General features: G+C 37.2%; 2 protein-coding genes across 2 annotated transcripts in view; one reads left to right on the forward strand and one right to left on the reverse strand.

Moving 5' to 3' along the window:
* LOC106526912 (uncharacterized) overlaps positions 1–1,897 on the reverse strand; it is a 16,392-nt gene that overhangs the window by 9,825 nt on the left and 4,670 nt on the right. The window contains exon 2 of the mRNA XM_014021635.1: positions 731–832. Within this exon, the coding sequence (XP_013877089.1) occupies positions 731–832 (102 nt within the window). The remainder of the gene's footprint in view (positions 1–730; positions 833–1,897) is intronic.
* Positions 1,283–1,897, forward strand: part of LOC106526913 (group XIIB secretory phospholipase A2-like protein) — a 5,057-nt gene continuing 4,442 nt past the window's right edge. Inside the window, exon 1 of the mRNA XM_014021636.1 lies at positions 1,283–1,694. Within this exon, the coding sequence (XP_013877090.1) occupies positions 1,298–1,694 (397 nt within the window). The 5' untranslated portion in view covers positions 1,283–1,297. The remainder of the gene's footprint in view (positions 1,695–1,897) is intronic.

Consider the following 1,897-nt stretch of genomic DNA (forward strand, 5'->3'; position numbering starts at 1 on the left):
AAAGCTTTGTGCAGCCTTGATATATGTATATAAACTGAAACAGCTGGACTAGTGCATCCTAAATTTAACATCCATTCATTCTTTTAATACAACAGTCATTAAGTCATTAAGTCTTAAGTACAACGAATATCAGTTACTTTAAGACTTTTCTCAAGTAATTTTTTTCTAAGATATTTGTACTTTTACTCAGTATCACTTTGTGGTACTTTGTACAACACTGTTTGAGACACTTGGTGCTGAAATTCTATTTTCTAAATATTTTATCAGTTTCTTTCCACTGATTTAAATTTTAAAAATGGGAGCAGATTGAGTTCCAACATAACAAACTGCCAATAAATTTTATTGACTTTAGGAGAACTTTGAATATTTGTTCAGCCAGTCTAGATGTAAACATTTTGATTTTTGACTCATTTTTACATTTATTTTATTTACATGAAGCAGACCGGACCTTTAAATAATTCATTTTTTTCCTGTTAGGGTCATTTGTTAGTGTTTCAGATAATCTAATTCATCTTTTCAGTTTAATCGTTATATTAAAATGATTATTTGATGCAGGAAACAAAATCAGAACCATGACACTTCCACTACCATGTTTTACATCTGAAACTTGATCTTTGAAAAGAAAAATCTTTTTTTACACTAAACTTCACTGCAGAAATGTATCAGTTCTTTAAGTTGTTTAAATGCTCAGAAAATGCAGAATCTGATCTAAAGGCTGTTCTGGACACACCTTTCATCCGGGTCAAACATTTCTAATCTCTTCTTGCTCTCAGATGCAGAACTTTGACTCCAGACGTCGTGACGACTTTTCTTCTTAAAGTTCAGGGTTGAGCTGTTTTAGAAAACACAGAATTTATTTGAAGTTGTTGACATTTTACAAGAACGTCAATCATGTCAAATAATTTGAAGCTTTTCTATAATAAAATAATAAACTTTAACCCACAGCCTGATGAAAAATGTTTAATTCTTATACGTGACAAGTGTTTAATAATGAAATAAACAATGTTTTTAAATGGTAAAGACGTATTTGAGGGTTTTACAGGTGCTGATAGGCTCAAACACACAAACACATATTTAAAAATCAGTTTAATTCAGTACGTTGTAAAAGGCTTTGACCTGAATTTTAAGTTTTACAGTTTAACATCACATCAGTTTACTGAATCGTTTGTTACAATAAAAACATTTAAAGACATAATTTGATGGTTTTTGAGTCAGTAAATGAGATTAAATGAATTGATCTGAACAGAGAGCTCATCAATCTGCAGGAAAGATTAAAAAAAAACAGTTGAGATAGAGGATGGACTTTGTTCCTCCACATGTGAGTCCGGCCCTGAGTTTGGCTCAAAGTTCAGGTCACGCCGTCAGTTCCAGAACCGCCTCTTTAAAGACCAAACTGCACGCAGACCGAGCCACCAGAACCATGACCCGCCGGGCCCTGCTGCTTCCCCTCCTCCTGGGCCTGTGTGTCCTGGGAGCCACCGGTCAGGAGGCCGGGGACCCAGAGACGCCCCCACCTGCACCGCCTCTGTCGGGTGAAAGCTCCGACGGCACCCGGCCGGGCGAGGATGAGGAGGACCAGGAGTGGGGGATGAACTCCCTCAGAGGCAGCTTCGAGGCGGTCAGCGGATACTTTGACTCCATGCTGGAGTTTATGGGCGGACGGGACGGCGTGTGTCAGTACCGCTGCAGATACGGTGAGTCTCAGGTCCAACATAAGACCCAACATGTCTGACTCATACAGACCACATGTAACTCTGCTAAATACACTTTTAGTTTACTTTATTATTAAGTAGTATTTATTCATTTCAGTTTAAAAACCAAAACACACTACATACAATAAAACAATACAAATCAAACGAAAGGCATCAGAAGAATAAAAAACTATTATATCTGCTCC

This window comes from Austrofundulus limnaeus, unplaced genomic scaffold (genome assembly GCF_001266775.1).
Source record: "Austrofundulus limnaeus strain Quisiro unplaced genomic scaffold, Austrofundulus_limnaeus-1.0 Scaffold300, whole genome shotgun sequence".
NCBI lineage: Eukaryota > Metazoa > Chordata > Actinopteri > Cyprinodontiformes > Rivulidae > Austrofundulus > Austrofundulus limnaeus.